Source organism: Pseudorca crassidens, chromosome 12 (assembly GCF_039906515.1).
Source record: "Pseudorca crassidens isolate mPseCra1 chromosome 12, mPseCra1.hap1, whole genome shotgun sequence".
NCBI lineage: Eukaryota > Metazoa > Chordata > Mammalia > Artiodactyla > Delphinidae > Pseudorca > Pseudorca crassidens.
Window position 1 is genome coordinate 91,360,873 of NC_090307.1, and position 15,973 is coordinate 91,376,845.

At 57.6% G+C, this 15,973-nt stretch overlaps 1 protein-coding gene and 1 long non-coding RNA gene across 5 annotated transcripts in view; one reads left to right on the top strand and one right to left on the bottom strand.

The window, feature by feature from the left end:
* Nucleotides 1-12,863, bottom strand: part of GALNT9 (polypeptide N-acetylgalactosaminyltransferase 9) — a 90,985-nt gene extending 78,122 nt beyond the window's left edge. Inside the window, exon 1 of one of the 4 annotated variants that reach the window (XM_067701278.1) lies at nucleotides 12,001-12,640. In XM_067701278.1, coding sequence (XP_067557379.1) covers nucleotides 12,001-12,241 — 241 coding nt within the window. In that variant the 5' untranslated portion in view covers nucleotides 12,242-12,640. Of the gene's footprint in view, nucleotides 1-12,000; nucleotides 12,643-12,763 lie in introns of those variants that run through there. The other 3 variants (XM_067701279.1, XM_067701277.1, XM_067701280.1) reach the window with 3 other exon arrangements.
* Nucleotides 10,594-14,670, top strand: LOC137204005 (uncharacterized). The gene is made up of 3 exons (XR_010933405.1): nucleotides 10,594-11,084; nucleotides 13,059-13,269; nucleotides 14,384-14,670. It is a non-coding gene; the product is annotated as an uncharacterized lncRNA (long non-coding RNA).
* The last annotated feature ends 1,303 nt before the right edge of the window (nucleotides 14,671-15,973 follow it).

A 15,973-nucleotide genomic window follows, 5' to 3' on the forward strand; every position in this document is an offset into this window, starting at 1 on the left:
TGGAGCCGCCAGGACCACCCCCTGGAACATCCTCTCCCCAGAAGAGTCATTTCACACTTGGCCAACCCACTCCTTCCAGCACAGAAACCTGGGCTACGTGGGCGACTGCAATTTTTCAACTTGGAAGGAAGCGTGGCTTTCAAGCTTCCAGCTTCTCTTTGAATCACTGATTTCCATCTGTCATAGCGACTTAAGCCAATATTCTGAGAGAGGAGACAGCCCAAATGGAGAGGCTGCCGGTCACAAGATAATCTGAGAGGAAGAAGCAGAATGAAGACACCTTTGGGAACCCGGTTGGACAGGCCCGTGAGGTACGGCCTCGGTGTTGGGACACCCCTGGGGACACACGGCCGCTGGCGGCCTAGAGAAGGGGACTCCGTCAGCAGAGTCCCCATAAGGACAGGACAGGACAGTCGGACTGACCCGCCGCCCTAAAACCACTAAGATTTAAAACAAAGTAACAAAATCAATTGTGAAAAAGCACTAAGTATCTGACAAGACGGGAAGAAATTACTGGGATGAGCGTGAAGAACAGTGGAGATCTGGGAGATGAATCCAGGACTTGCTTTTTCCCCGGAGGATGTTCTGAACTCTGTGGACTTGGGGGCACAGGGGGAAGGAAGTCAGAGGGCCAGACGGACCCCCGTGTGGGGCATACAGCCTCTGGGAGGCCTGGGGAACGGCGCAGATACAGATCCTGCCCGTCCAGGCCTCCAATGAGGCCACAACTCCGTGTTTCCTGACGATGACCAGCACGAAGCAAACACACCAGGACACTCGAGAGAACAGAGACAGGCTTCAGACGGGCACTGCCGGGTTGTGGGTCCTCACGCTGCCCTCGGATCAAAGAGGCCCTCAGTCCCCTCTCCTAACATCACCCAGCAAGCGGGACTCCACAGTGCGCAGTGGAGAAATCCCCCGTCACCTGCCCGTCACCTGCCCGTCACCTGCCGGGCTCTAGGTGGTGTCCTTCCAGTGCCCGTGACCTTGGGGTTGGGGGGATGAGAGGTGGCAACGGTGGCCCCGGCTTCCCTCTTTTCTTCCCCTATGAGAACTTAGGCTGATTTAACGTGCCTGATTATTAATTTTGATGATTACAAAGAGGAGATTAAAGCGAGAGCCCCTGGTTCGCCTTCTAAGATAACGTCCCTCCCAGCTTCAGTTTTAGCCACTCTCTCCAAACACAACGGCTAATTTCATTACAGACAGGTCTTTTAAGAGTCACTGGGGACCCAAACCAATAACATATTGTCAATAGTGGGAAGGCGGACTGCCCTTCTGAAACTATGAAGCCATGAATATTTTGCAGGACGTGGCAATACCTGTAAAATATATTCTCACTGAGACTAATCTGGTATTTGATGAATCTTCATACATGATACTCCTGTTCAACTAATATGAATATTTATGGGGCCAAAGCCTGGGAGATAAGGGATGACTGGAAACATCTGGCGAACTGCCTTTCCTAGCTCCTTCACTTTGTAAAGCACATGGGCCGTGGAATGTCCCTCGGCCAGCTCTTGGGCCAACCTGCCCCAAATTTGGGCCTGTCACTGCTGGGGAGTGGGTACGGGGGACATTTGGGCATCCTGTCCCTTCAGTGGTGACCTGGCTCTGAGCGAAGCTGCCCAAGGATGTCAGGGTGGCTGGGGCCCGACCTTCCCCACGCCCACTGCATCAGGCTCCAGTCCCGATGGCAGAATCTCCCGGGAAATGCTTGTCCCGTAGGCCAGCCCCGCTCTGGGGGTCACAGGCAGGAGGAGACCTCAGAGCCCACACTCAGGTCCCCAGGGAGCCGAGAGTCCGGGCAGCCCAGAGAGTGAGGCTGGCTCTGTGCCCCTAGCCCCACTGGACAGGTACAGAGGGCCCGGCCCCACCCTGGGCCTAGCTGCTGACATCCTGGGGCAGGGGCTGCCCGCCTTACTCAGGCCAGAGCCCCAGGACCTTGTGCATCGTAGGTGCGAATGAATGAATGAATGAAGGCACATATGCATGAATGAAGGGGCCACTGCTGGGCGCCCACCGAAGGAAACGGAACTGGAGCCAGGGGTGTTGCCCCCACGCTCCGTCTGCAGAGAGTGTCCTTCCAGACAAAGAATGATGGACGAGCGTAAGAGCTCACGCTGACCCTGAGGATGCAGAGCGCCCCACGGCGTGGGACCCCCGGCTCAGTCAGCTTGGGCTTTGTAACCAGCACCACGGACAGGGGGCCTAACAGCAGACATCTGTTTCTCACGGTTCTGGAGGCTGGAAGTCCAGATCAAGACAGCGATTTGGTTCCTGATGAGAACCCTCTCCCTGCCCTGCGGATGGCGGCCCCCCTGCTATGTCCTCAGGGGTCCCTTCCTCGGCGTGTGCACGCAGAGAGAATGAGATCCTCGACCTCCTCTTCTTACAAGGCCACTAATCCCATCATGGGGGCCACGCTTATGACCTCATCTCCCCCAACCACATCCCAGAGGCCCCACCTCCTGACACCAGCCCACTGGGATTAGGGCTCCAACGTAGGAATTTGGGGGACACAGACATTTAGTCCATTGCATTCCACCACTGGCCCCCCAGATTCATATCCTTCTCTCACGCAAAATACTCTCAGTCCTTCCCAACACCCCCAAAGCCTTAATCCGCGCTGGCGTCAACTAGGAAGTCTCAGCTCAAGGGCTTCCCTAAATGTATATCAGCCACTCGCGTCCCCTCAGACCCGAGCCCCTGGACAGCTGTGGCGCCGGCTCTCCAGGACCCAGAGCCGGGCCGGGGCCGAGTCCGACGCCTCGTTTTGCTCCTGGTCTAACGCCCCCTCCCCCCCAAATCAAGCTGGAATGTGTTTGAGTTGGAGGCTGGAGCGAAGCCACCAAGATTCAGACCCCACCTTCGCCCACGTCCTAACTTCAGGCGAGACGCTCAACCTTCGTGTGCCTCCCTCGGGGTGACGGGGGCAGAGCCCCCATCCCAGGGCTGCTGTGGGGCTGGACGAGGTGGCGCGCGTGACACTCAGCACGACGGGCGCTCGGGTCGTTTGTCCTCCTGGCGACACACGGTCGAACGGCTCCTGACACAGGGGCTGTTCGCATTTCCCCGCCCTTTGGGTTTCTCTCCCCCACGTTTAGCATCCCAGCCACTCCCACCGAGACAGGAGAGTCATGGGCCCACCGTCAAGTGCCTTTGAGAAGACCCGCGGGCAGAGCGGCGCAGGCGCAGCCAGGCGTGGGCAGGTACAGCGACCACGGTTACGCGGAGCGGGCGGAGGCGGGAACGGAGGGCTGGGCGAGGCTGCGGTAGGCAGACCAGCTCCTGCTGGGGGATGGTCTGCAGGCTCCAATCTGCAGAACCGCTGCGAGCCGGGCTGGCTGCCGAGTCAGGACAGATCAGACCGGCAGTGGCTGTCCCCGACCCACCCTCAGAATCGCCCTCGACGGCTCCAAGTTCACTGAACACAGCTCTGTGGCCTCCTGGCTCCTCGCTAGCGCTGGGATGAAGTGAGACCAGGAAGAGGGCTGGGGACCTGTGGTACCCACCGGCCCGAGGGGTTCCCTCTAATCCCCAGAGGCCACTCCAGCCGCAGGGCCCCAGGTCGGGGGCAGAGTCCTAGGCCCGGAAGAGCTGCCTTTCTGGAGGGAGGTGGGGTGCAGCGTGAAGACACCTGCCCTAAGTGGCGCTGACTGAGGACCAGCAGGTCCCTGCTTCTTGGGTCCTTCTGACCCCACAGGCCACCAGGTCAGGAACAGAGATGCTAGCCCTTCCAGCAGCGGAGGGACCTTGGAGGCGAGGAGGTGAAGGCCTAGAGCTTAGCAGTTGACTTCCGCGGGTCTCAGAGCCACGTGAATTTTCTCTGGGTAGCTCTCTGGACACACTCACTCCCAGCTGCCAGGAGACTGCTCTGATATCTGCAGCCCCGGAGGGAGCACGTGCCTCACAGCCCTGTTCGCGGGGGCAGCAAGGGCTTCCTGCAGCCCCAGGCAGTGCCCAGCGCCCTTTGACTGTGCCACAGGGCGGGGCCGCCCTTACACCAGGGCCACGCCGGATACGAGGCTGTCTTCCTCACACCTGCGCCAGGCCAGCTGTTCATCTCCACAAGGGCGCGCGGGGCTCCCGCCTTCCTGGCCCTCTGTCCTCCTCCAGCCATGCCAGATGCCTGTCCCCCTTCCTCACTGCTTGGCTTTGCACCCTCTATGGGGTCTCCTCCCATATTCATTCATCCATAATCCATCCACCTCCCCACCCATCCCCCTGTCCACTCAAACATTCTCCCTCCCTCCCTCCCTCCCTCCCTCCCTCCCCCCAACCATAAATGCGTCCACCCATCCAGGGAACATTTATTGAGAAACTCTATGTCAGGCACCATGCTAGCCATCTGTCCAAATTCCGCCTCATTTTAATTCTTTTCCCTCCATTGTCTTTGCTCACTTTTCTGAGGACCTGTTACGTGTCAGGCACTTTCACATGCATCATCTTGTCTAATCGCCTCAAAATCCTTTCATGGGGCTTCCCTGGTGGCGCAGTGGTTGGGAGTCCGCCTGCCGATGCAGGGGACACGGGTTCGTGCCCTGGTCCGGGAAGATCCCACATGCCGCGGAGCGGCTGGGCCCGTGAGCCATGGCCGCTGAGCCTGCGCGTCCGGAGCCTGTGCTCCGCAGCGGGAGAGGCCACAGCAGTGAGAGGCCCGCGCACCGCAAAAAAAAAAACAAAAACAAAAAAAATCCTTTCATGGAAGGATGATCACCCTCCCCATTTCACAGATGGGAAAACCGTGGCTCAGCGAGGGGAACTGACCTGCCACGGTCTCCCAGTTGGGGTTTGGGTCATCTATCCAACTCCAGTGTGCAGCTCCAAACTCCTCTCCTTCCAGGAAGCCCTCCTGACCTTCAACACAGCCCATCAACACCCTGCTTTCTTGTCACTCACACTCACTGCCTTAGAGAACAGAGAATGCCAGGCAGTTGCCTCCGCGCTACCTGGCTGTAAACTCTCAGAGGAAGGCACCCAGGCTCTGAGCTGTGGGCACCCCATCCTGTGCTCTGCAAGCAGCCAGCGTTGGTTCTGTGAATAAAGTGTGAACTGGATGAAACCACCTCCCTGATCCCCACTCCCCAACTTCCCGTAGATGCCTGGGGGCCAGGCGTTTTTCTGCAGGGGTGGGGCTGCATCAGAAAGGGATCCACAGGGCTGGCGGAGTCGGTGGGGGGAAGGTCAGGGGACTGTGGACAAGCGGAAAAGAGAGCTGGAGCTCAGCCAAGTCAGCTGAGCGAGACCCACGCGCCAGGCGTCGCCCAAGAGCTCACGTGCTTCCCTCACTTACTTCTCACGGTGACACCGGGAGATAATTAGTATTTCATCCCATTTTACAGGTGAAGAAACTGAGAGCAAGGCTGTGAAGGAAGCTGCCCGAGGCTGCAGGGAGCAGGGCTGCTTACCCGGGTGGTCTGGCTCTGCAGCCACATTTCAGCTGCAAAGCTCTGCCCCACCGAGGAAGATAAGATTTCCTCCTTCCCTGCGTCCACTGCTAAGAGCTCAAGCACATGGAATATTAACACATTTTCCACAGTCCGCTCACGTGGTGTGAAAATAGTCCCTTGCATAACCCAGGCACTTTCTGTTACTTTCTTTCTCTGAAATGGAATCGAGGCTTGCTGGGTCTCAGATGCAGGCAGCGCCCAGAGCTGGCTTTGACTGGACTACATCCTGTTAAAAGTACAAGCAGTCCTTTTCGCTCTAGCCGGAGGCATAAGCCCTCACCACCGAGCTGACCGGGCTGATGTCTTTCCCAGTCCACCCCCAGGGAGGCGGTCCAGGGCAGGGACCCTGGCGCCAGTGTGCCGGGGTGCAAATCCCAGCACTACTCTCCCCCCTGGGACGTCAGCCCCGAGAGGCAGGAACCCGTGGCTCAGTCACTCCTGACTCGGCACCAGGGACACGCGAGGAGTGAACAACACACGGGTGAAAGAGCTTTTCCATCATTCCAGAGAGGGAGAGCTTCCGCCTGCAGGGGGGTTTCCGAGGACCCCTCTCGCCGTGAATCGGCCTTGCCCCTCCCTCCTTTGACACCTGGCCGGCCTCCCTTCAAGGGTACCTGTGCTTTCTGAGAGCAGAACAGAGAAGCTGACCAAACTGTTCCAAGACCTGGATCCCATCTGGGAATGTCCTCAGTGGGACATCGGACATGGAAATGGATAGAGACTTTTTTTTGTCGAGTTTCCAGCCAACGAAGGATAAGCTGTCCTTTCAGAATACGGTGCCGAAACTTTGAAATGTGCAGATTGCTGAGCTGAACCGTAAATGCAATCACTTAGCCCCGGCACACTCCCGAGGCGGGGATCCCCGCCTGCATGAATTATTCCTAGAAGCGCTGCCCGCTGGATCTGCAGACAGAAGTCTGCGGATAGAGCCAGCCCGGGTGAGGTCCGCTCCTCCCAAGGGAACTACGTGCGGGGTGTTTATCTCAGGGTGAAGCACCCCTGCCTCTCGTCCCCTGAAAATGCCAAGGCCCAGGTCTGCACAGCGCTAACCTCTGTGACCGGAAGTGGCCTCGGTCGTTCTGACTCACCAGTGGTCAGTTGGGGTCAGAGCCAGACCAGCAGGCAGAGGATCACAGGCAAAGAAGAGGAAAAAAAGCAAAACCGACGCGCTCTTAATCTTCTCAGGGTGAGTGAAATGTAATTGCAGGCAGCTCCGGCGGAGGAGAAGGGAAGAGGTGATTCTCGTCAAGCACCCCGCCGGCCGCGGCTGTGGGAGGCCTGGGCTCCGGTTGGGCGCACCGACTATTTTCTCACTTTCTGTAGTAAATCAGCAACAGTGGGGGAGATGTGAGACGGATGCAGGGGGATAAGGCCACTCCATTAATGGCCCGGAGGGGGGGAAGGGCCAGCCAGTTAAATGCTGCCACTTCGAAGCAAGACCTGCCAGGACCCGTGATTAAACCCCGAACAGACTGCAGCTGTTCCTTCAGCCGCGGTGGCTCTGACTGCTGGGATGGGCGAGGCAGGACATTTTAGCTCGTAAAGCAGGTTCAGGGAGGATGGAGGTGGATGAACTCAAGCTGGAAAGGCCCCGGAGCCAGCGGGGAGCTCCTCCTGGAATTAAAAGTCACGATGAACAGGGGAAGCTTTGTGATGAAATGTGCGTGCCCTACAGGTGGAGTGTGGTCTTCAGAACGGAGCTACTCACGCACAGAAGGGCTCGGAACCCCTCCTGAGAAGCCGGCTCTCAGGGGTGGGCGGGCCGGCACAGGAGTGCCACGGGGGCCAGGGGTGGTCCAGTGAGGCGGCCGGCCCCCCCCTGGCCTCAAGAACCTTCCATGCGCTTCTCAGACTCCCACCCAGCCCCTTCTCCACCACGCTCTCCTGCAGGCTCCACCCAAGGGTGTCATTCATGCTTTGGTCGCGTAAACGGTGCAACGAGGCGCCTCCTCCTCCTGGTGCCACAGTCTGAGGCACCTGCTGCCCTCATGTGGCTTGTGCTCTCGTGTGACGTCTGAATCCCCGTCGCAGGTGGGGAAACCTCGGACGCCTCCCCAGATTCGGCTTCTCAGCTGTGGCATCTGCCTACCGCCGAAGCAGGCACGGGGAAGACGGCTGCACGAGGAGACACTTGCTCCCTCTGTGGCCCGAGAGTCCAAGGGGAACGCACTCTCTCCACCCTTCTGCTTCTCCCCTTCCCCCGGGGGCCTCCCGGCCCCAGCTCCTACAGACTTCGATTATTAAAACTCACGGCGCTCAGACTCTTGGTAGGATTTCAGCTTCCCGATCTGAAACCTGGGCCCCGCCACAGCGGAGGCAGCCTCGGGGACACACGCCCCTTGGCAACATGACAGCCCAGCTCCGCACTCTTCCCACCCCCTTCCTCCATGCCCGCACCCCCCGTACCATCCCGTCTGCTGCTCTGATGCAGACCCGGGCTTCCCAAAGTGTGGGGTCGGAACCCTGGCAGGACCGGCACGCAGGATAGGATCCTTGGCAGAAAATGAACGCGGCGTTAAGCAGCATCGACTCGCGCCGTGCGACTTATCGCCTTTTAAAGTCTGTCTCGATCTCCCGATTTCTTCGAGGAGAAAGTCTTGGTTTCATGCCAATATATCCCTCATACGCGAGAATCTCCCTTTTAACAAGGAGAGGGCAGGCCTCTGGCTCAGCGCCTCTGGTGACAGCTGCGTCACGCTGGAATTAAAGGGCGTGATTTTGTTTTCATCGCATTCATTCACGCAGTCCCCTCCTGCTTATGGGTACAGTGGTGATTTGCAAGTGTCTTTTCAAATAAATTTATTCTAAACAAAAACAATTGTTTAGAGAAAGATCCGCTCACTCGCTCATCCAACAGATATTTATGGGGCGCTAACTATAGGCAGGGTGCCTCCCTAGACCCTGGGCATGTAGAGTTGTGAATAAAACAGACAAAAATTCCCGCCCTGAGATGAATAGCAGAACAGGTGTTGTGCACAAGTCTGGTAAAACAGTACCAGTCTTACGTGAATGTGTCTAGTTTGAGAGACAGCAGGGCCAGCAAGTACCTCTTCCCAGTGGAGGGGAAGTGACGTTGGCAGGGCTGGCGGGAGGGGACCTGCACCTGAGATGTCCAAGGCCATTGCCCGGTAGAGCACAATTGGACCTTCTGTTATTTTAACTTGAACTTTTAATAAGTGCAGAAATGTAGATAATTCTGAAGCAATTATGCTTTTAGCAGCTGCCATCACTAACTTTCTAAACAACCTGGGGCAAGTCCTGCTGTCTCACTGGCCCTCAGCTTTTCCATCTGTATAATGGGCCCATGGCGTTGACTTCTAACTGTAATGGCTTTGACCTCTGACTGTAAAGCACTTGGGCTGGGGTGGGTCTGGTTAGAGGGAATTAACGCACATGTGTCTGAATTTTTAAAACCAACCAGCCAACCCAAATGGAAACCCTCCCCTCCCATCCCCAGCTTGAATTCAGCCTCTGCTCCTAAGGGGTCATAAGAAGGCAGAAGGGCTTGAACATACGATCAACTGAATGGGACTCTCTTTCCCTTCTCACTGAGCTTAGAGGTTCTCCAATTCCACTTTGGAAAGACTCGCTGTGCCAGTTGCAGGCAACGGAACCAGGGATGCTGTATTTTATGTGCAATTTAAGATATTCAGAAGGATGATTTTTGTCTATAAACGTTTTTTCTTGCCTTGAGCACTGAATTTAGAAGCAAACTCTCGTGCACATACAGGATGTGACTACACTGCATCTCCTTAAAGAATATGTTCCCCCGGGTCCTGTGAATTGGAATCTACACACACCACTTAATAAGCCTTTGCTGAGGTCGACAAGACATCTCGAGTAAAGGTCACTGGACCGGCTAAAGAAACGGTGTGGCGAGAGCTGGGGAGAATACCCTGCCTCTGGGCCCTGCTCCCAGGGACAGCCTTTCCTTCCCACCAGCTCCTTCAAGCCAGGAGAGGTATTTCTAGAAAGCAGTCAAAGCAAAGGAAAGATAAGCAATAAATCAATTTTGTTTGGGTTTCTCCCTCTCCTTTCTAAACTCAGCTGAATTGGTGTCGAGTAGGAACTCCAGGAATCCATTTCATATTTCTTGGATCTAAAACACAACAGACACTAGTGCAAAGGGCAGCGGCTCGCCTCTTCCAGGAAGCACTCTCTTTGCCGTGCTTCAACACCCTTAACACGGGAGTCGGTGCCGGTTTGAAGGCGTGAGCACTGCTCTCACACAGCTTCCTGTGGACCAAGGTCAGCCCCACGCCTGCACTGTCCTATCCTTAGGGACCGACCTGGGGTGAGGGCTGGATTGGGGCTCTCTTGTCATTTCCAGGAACAAATACTGGATGACCCCTGGGTAAGATGCTATGCTAGGCACATGGCCTAAGAGAGGGATGCAAGACGGATTCATCAAAGAGAGTGGGGTTGGGGGGAGTGGACAGAGGGACAGAACAGTTGGAGGAAGGGGTGGGTAAAGAAAGGAGAAGGAGGGCTTCCCTGGTGGCGCAGTGGTTGAGAGTCCGCCTGCCGATGCAGGGGACACGGGTTCGTGCCCCGGTCCGGGAAGATCCCACGTGCCGCGGAGCGGCTGGGCCCGTGAGCCATGGCCGCTGAGCCTGCGCGTCCGGAGCCTGTGCTCCGCAACGGGAGAGGCCACAACAGTGAGAGGCCCGCGTACCGCAAAAAAAAAGAGAAAAAAAGAAAGGAGAAGGAGAGAGGGACATTGATGACGAGGAAGAGACTTGCTGAAGGGAAGAGGGAGGAAAGATTTTAAAAAGAAGAAAGGAGAAAGGGTGGGAGGAGGGGGAAGAGGGAAGCGAGGGGAAGGGAGAGAGGAAGGAGGGAGAAGCCGGGAGACAGGAGAGGGAGAGGCTGGGGTGGGCCTGGGGATAACACTCCACTTTCCCGAAACCCTTCATCATCTCCCATCAGTGTCGGGAGAGTCTGTCGAAGGTCTTGGCTTTTTCTGCCTCCAAGAATCCTGGTCCCTTCTCACCCTGAAGGGTGGGGAGGTGGCTCTCGGCGCTGAGCTGGCCGTCATGATGTGACAACCCGACACGCTGCCAGTGTTTTTATAGAATCCTCTGGTTTCCCCATAAAACAGACCATAACACCCTGGCAAGTACACTTCGATAAAGCTGTGTGCTATCACTGGGGCGCGCCGCCTTCCCAGAGATGAATCACTGCCGGGATGGTCAAATGGCGGTGGAACCAAACTGTTCTGCCCTCGCGGCTTCAGCTGAGCAGGAGAGACCAGTAAAGCCACGGAGCCCACCAAAAGTACCTCCAGAGAGAAACCAGGAGTTCGGGGGTGGTGAGAAGGTGCTTGGGAAGCCAGAGGACGCTCTGCCTTCCCCGAGCAGGTGGGCACGGCTGCGGACAACTCCTGCGTCCCTGGCGTCACCCAGCCTCAGGTTCAGAGCCGGTGCTCCGAGGCCAGCTGGGCCTCCAGAAGCAAATCCTGAGATGACCCTCAGGTCGGGCGGGCGCCACGCAGAACAGGCCCTGCCTGTGCAAGCTGGCTCCCAGACAGCTCCTGCCGGAGCCTGTCACTGACGCTGCCTGAGGGGTGTTGCTGGGTCTGCTGATGCAGAAACCGGAATAGCACAGGACAGAGGGGAGCTCGCGAGTGAGGTAAGCACTAACTTTCCTCCTTCCTCCTCGTACCTCGGCACCGAGTGAACCGACGGGGGAGCAGTCGCTTTCTTCTGCTCCGCTGCATATCCCCAAGTGGAAAAGTACTCCCCCCCCCTCCCCTCACCCTCCTTGACTCCCACTCTGACTCTCAGGGTGACCCACACCTGCTTGGGATGAAACAAGGCGCCCACCTCCAGGAGCTGGGCTTCCTGGAGAAGCTTCCTGGACTCCAGGGTCCATCTGGGTAACTAACACCTGCCAAGCCCCTGCTAGGCCCTGGAGTCTCTCCATCCACGAGCCACAGGCTCACGGCCTCAGACGTGGCCCACGACTCTTTGTGGAGGGAGCCCCGAGCATCCCCAGGACAGGAGGCTGAACGGGCCCAGTGGCCGGGGGTACCTTTCTCCACCAACATTTAAAGGACACCTCTGAAGGGCAGTGTCACCACCCCACCTCTCTGCACTTCCTCCCCGAGGGAGGGGAGTGAGTCCGGGCTAAGCCCTGATGCGCCACATCTCCCGGGGCATCACAGCTCTTGTCCTGGGCACCGCCTGCTCTTAACGCAGGTCCTACAACCTCTGGAAGTTCTCTCACATCCCCTCGGGGGACAAGGCGGATTCCCCTCATGTGTGCTGGGGGGAGGGGGGACGGTACGCAAGGGTCCACTGGGCGAGTGAATGCGTGAGTGGCCAAGCAGGCCAGTGCCCTCTGCCACACGGAGCCTTCATCGCTTTTGGCCTCCTGCCTAATTCCCTGCCAAGAAACAGGAGTTCGACCCCAGCCCTAGTTGGCCATCGGGCCCCTGGGGTCCTCAGAGGTTTTAGCGGTCGTGCGCAGTGCAGCGTCCCAAGCACGGGGACGCTTCCCCCCTGCCCAGCGCCTCTGTCCCGAGCGGGGCGCTGGCTCGGCTCACCGTTCAGCTGGGTGTAGACCACCTCCTCCAGGTGGTCGAGGCGTTGCAGGATGGCCTCGCGCTCCGCCAGCGCGCCCACCGTGGCGTGCCGGCTGCGCACCCGGCGGTCGGCGCTGCGCACGATCTGCACGGGCCCCTCTGAGCGGTCCTGCAGGCGGCAGTACACCGAGAAGAGGATGATGCCCACGAACACCAGGATGTTGACCGTCAGCAAAGTTTTGATCTTCCTGGCCACCGCCATGAACGCGGCTGGAAGCTGGGGGCTGCCTCACCCGCGGGGCATCCCCGTGGGCCCGGCGGCCGCAGGAGCCTCCGTCTGGCCCGCTGCTTCGGGGACCATGAGCCAGCCCGGCTTGCCGCGGGCTGGGGGCTGCGGACCCGCTGCGCGCTCTGCCGCCTGTCCCCGGGAGCTGTCCCTTCAGTACCGCCCGCGCCGGCTCAGCACGCCCCTCCGCCTCCCGGGTTCCCCACGCGCAGGGGCTGCCCGGGGCCGCGGATGCAGGGGGCACCCGGCATCCTCTGCAGAGGGGCGCGGCCCAGTCTCGGGGGCGGCGAGGCGGGCCTCGGGGCCCGGAGAAACGACGGAGGTGCGGGCCGGCAGGCGCTCGGCTGGCGTGCGGCTCCTGCCCGCCCCGCCGCCACGGCGCCGGTGCGGAGTGACGCGGCCGCCCAGCTCATCAGCATGCAAGCGGGGCCCGCACCCTCCCCCGCAGGCCCACCCTCCCGGGACGCCCCCTCCGGGACCACCCTCCCCTCCCCTCACCTCCCCTGCGGGGCGCAAGGTCCGGCGCGCGCTCCCGGCGCCCGAGCAGGGTGGGGCGGGGCCTCGCGCTCAGGGTACCCCGACCAAGGGCATCCGGGCGGGGGCGGAGCACGCGCGCAGTCTCTCTCCACTCCCCTCCCCAGACTTGACCGACCGAAGCGGGGTCCTGGGGAGCGCCTGGTCAAGGCGGTGTAGTCCGCGCGGATGAGCAGGGGTAGGCGGGGGCGTCTTTATGAGGAGAAGGAGGGATAGTAGGGTCAAAGCCACCTCGGTGGCTCGTCTCCCCCTTCCCTAGGCCAAACTGAATCTACTCCCGGCCTCCCTCCCCTTGCCCCTCTGTGGGGCTGAAGGCTGGGGAGAGCTGAGTCCAAGGACGGGTGGGCCGCGCTTGAGAGTCGGTGGTACCTAGGGGCACCTCCAGGCGGAACTGCGAAACCCACCAGGAGGGGGAAAAGGCGCAGACCCCTGGGCGTCGGGTACTCCAGGTCGGGGTCCTCAGACCTCAGGTGAGAGCAAACCCGGCTCACCGCGTCTCCACTCCCATCTCTAATCTAGCCCCAAGCCGGCGTTTTATAGATGAGACAGCCGGGCTCCGTTGGAAACTGAGCGGCCAGAGGCAAGGGGTTCTGTCGACTTCACGCTGTCTCGCCAGTGCCTCGTGTTTACTTGGTGCTCAGTAAATGCTTGTTGAGTGAATAATTGTAGGAACATGCATTAAGAGCTGGCTTTGTGGGGCTTCCCTGGTGGCGCAGTGGTTAAGAATCCGCCTGCCAATGCAGGGGACACGGGTTCGAGCCCTGGTCCGGGAAGATCCCACATGCCGTGGAGCAACTAAGCCCGTGCGCCACAACTGTTGAGCCTGCAAGCCACAACTACTGAAGCCCGTGCATCTAGAGCCCGTGCTCCACAACAAGAGAAGCCCCCACAATGAGAAGCCCGCTCACCACAACTAGAGAAAGCCCGCGTGCAGCAACGAAGACCCAACGCAGCCATAAATAAATAAATAATAATTTTTTTAAAAAAGAGCTGGCTTTGTGCTGGTCCCTCACTATACAGAGATGAATAAGATACTGACCCTTGGGCTTCAGGGAGCTCTTGGCGTGTGTGTGTGTGTGTGCACACGTCTGTATGCATGTGTGTCTCTGTGAGTGCATTTTGGTTTTTGGCCACATCACGTGGCATGTGGAACTTCCCTGACCAGGGATCGAACCTGTGTCCCCTGCAGTGGAAGCGCAAATTCTTAACCACTGGAGCTCCAAGGAAGTTCCTCTGTGTGTGTATTTGAGTGTGTGTGTTCATATGTGTGTCCACAAGTGCATTTGTGTGTCCAAAAGTGCATTTATGTGTGTACATGTGTGTACATGCGTGTATTTGTCCATGTGTGCATTTATGGGTGTGTCCGTGGGCGTGTGTACGTGTGTGTATCCATGTATGAGTGTTTAGGGGAACTTCGGGGTCTCTGGCTCTTGGTCCAGTGCTCTTCTTGCAAGAATACATTTCTAAACGTCAGACATACTAGCCTATCCAGCATGGAGGTTCTGTGCCTCTTGGTAGGTTCTCCTGAGAAGCCGAAAGACCCCTTGCTCCTTTCCCTCGTCAAAACTTTCTTTTCTTTCTCAGGAAGTTTGTCCAAGAAAGGCAGAGAACCATCACCAGGAAGGGCCCAGCCGTTGGGACTTGAGGCCACAGCTGGCTACAGGGTGTTCGCCTGAGAGGAAGCTCAGATTCTGTTTTTCATCATCATTCTGGGAGCGTCTCACATGCAGCAAGTTTGATAAACACTGGTCTGTTCTTGGTAAATAGCCATTCCCCTGTCCCTCCTTAAGAAATACTGTATTTTTCTGTTTATAAAATGCCAAGTTGTAAGATGTTTCCCCATTTTACAAGGATGGCTTTTGGAATAAAAATACAAAGGGCTAACATTTCCACAGTTGGTAAGATTGTACCAGACCCTGTTCTAGGTCCTTTACGGCCATTAGCCGATTAAGACCGACAGCAACTGGCATGATCTAATTAAACTACGAGGAAACTGAGGCAGTGAGAGGGCGAAAGCCTTGTTCAAGGTCACGTCAAGGGCAAAGCATGGATCTGGGCTTCAAGCCCAGACAATTTGGCTCCAGAATCAAATGTATTAGCCACTGTCACTCGAGAAAAGAAAAATCAAGCACTTTTCATTATGTGTCTATTGAACATGATGTTAGAGTGGTTTTGCAGAAGGAAGCATTATTTTGTTCATGTAAATACATTGCGCTGCATCCTAAGGTTTAGCAGGAAATGATACATCCCCAATACGCATTCATATTTGGCTGCATTTCATTTGAAGTACAAGCACATTGACCTGGGAAAGTTTGGGGGTACTTTGCACGGACGGAAACGCATCAGTCCCACCAACTGGTGTTCATTTGATTTCTTAAATAGACTGAATGCTCAGCAGTGAGTTGTGAGATGTGCTGCAGTAATGTGGCTCTAACGCAGGACCGTGCAAGGAGGAGAACCACCCCCCCTCCACCATGACCATCTTCCCTCTGACAGAGCTCTGGCTTCCCGGGGGCTTCCTCAGATGCCAGCCCTTCAGAAGCCACAAGGGAGCCTGCAGTCCACAGTGCTGATTGGCCAGCCTGGGAAAACCCTCACCGGAATTGCGGATACCAGGTGGGAAGGCATCCACGGGACTAAGGGAGTCTTGTGGTCACAGCCTTGAGGCGGGCAGGCGTCTGTGCTGGTGCAGGCCACGGGAAGGCGGAACCATGGAAACACAAAGTGGCCCCAGGAAGGGACGCGTTAGGTCCTCTGATGTCCTTGAAGCCAGCCTCCATCCCGAGGTTTGCCTTGAGGCAACACTCTTGTCTGAACAGAATTCACTCTGACTTGGGCCTTGTCTTTTGTGGACCACAAACTGAAACTCAAGATTCACTAGATGATTCTCTCCCAGCTCATGGAGAGGAGGGCGTTTCCTGTTCAGAATTCAGCCTGAGTATACGGGCATGCGGTGTTTCATTATCTAAACGTATCAGTCAGGAGAGCCTGGGTGGTGCTGCAGAAGCGAACGGCCAAATCTTGGCAGCTCAGACAATGCGGGGCTATTTCTCGGACAAGCTGCACATCCACGGGGGTCAACAGGGGAGTTTGCTGACGACTCACCTCGGGACCCAGTCGTCCGAGAGCAGCCGCCTTGAGCGTTGCCTACGGCTGTGCCGAGGGGAAAGGAGA